The 416-nt window shown below is 65.4% G+C and overlaps 1 protein-coding gene across 1 annotated transcript in view; it reads right to left on the minus strand.

Moving 5' to 3' along the window:
• AFAP1L1 (actin filament associated protein 1 like 1) overlaps window positions 1-416 on the minus strand; it is a 13,114-nt gene that overhangs the window by 6,364 nt on the left and 6,334 nt on the right. The window contains exon 11 of the mRNA XM_019473772.1: window positions 150-302. Within this exon, the coding sequence (XP_019329317.1) occupies window positions 150-302 (153 nt within the window). The remainder of the gene's footprint in view (window positions 1-149; window positions 303-416) is intronic.

Here is a 416-nt window from a genome sequence, read left to right on the forward strand (position 1 = left end):
CAGCCGCTCGGTGACCTTGCCCCCACCCCACCGCCCCCTTACCTCCCACCTGCCCCCCATATGGCCAGGCTGGGGGAAGGATGCTAGCTCCCCACCACTCCTGGCCCCGCACAAGCCGAGCCCTGTCTCTGCCCCCGGCCCACACGAACCGCAGCAGGGGATGTCCTCCTCAGTGGAGGAGGTCTGCGTGTCCTCGGGGGAAGGCTTTTTCTTGGAGAAGCTGATGATCCTGGTGATCTTCTTCCCCGCCGCCCGGCTCATTGAGCCCTTCAGGTCAGCCAAGCCGCTCTTTTTGCCTTTCCCTGGAAGAATAACAGGGTATCTGTGTGCCCCCAGCGCATGTCACAGCATCCCCCCTCACCGGGAGAGGATGCTCCCCAGCTGTGGCGCACACAGCCGACCCCCCCGGGCAGTGG

This window comes from Aptenodytes forsteri, unplaced genomic scaffold, assembly GCF_000699145.1.
Source record: "Aptenodytes forsteri isolate BGI_AS27 unplaced genomic scaffold, ASM69914v1 Scaffold54, whole genome shotgun sequence".
Lineage (NCBI taxonomy): Eukaryota > Metazoa > Chordata > Aves > Sphenisciformes > Spheniscidae > Aptenodytes > Aptenodytes forsteri.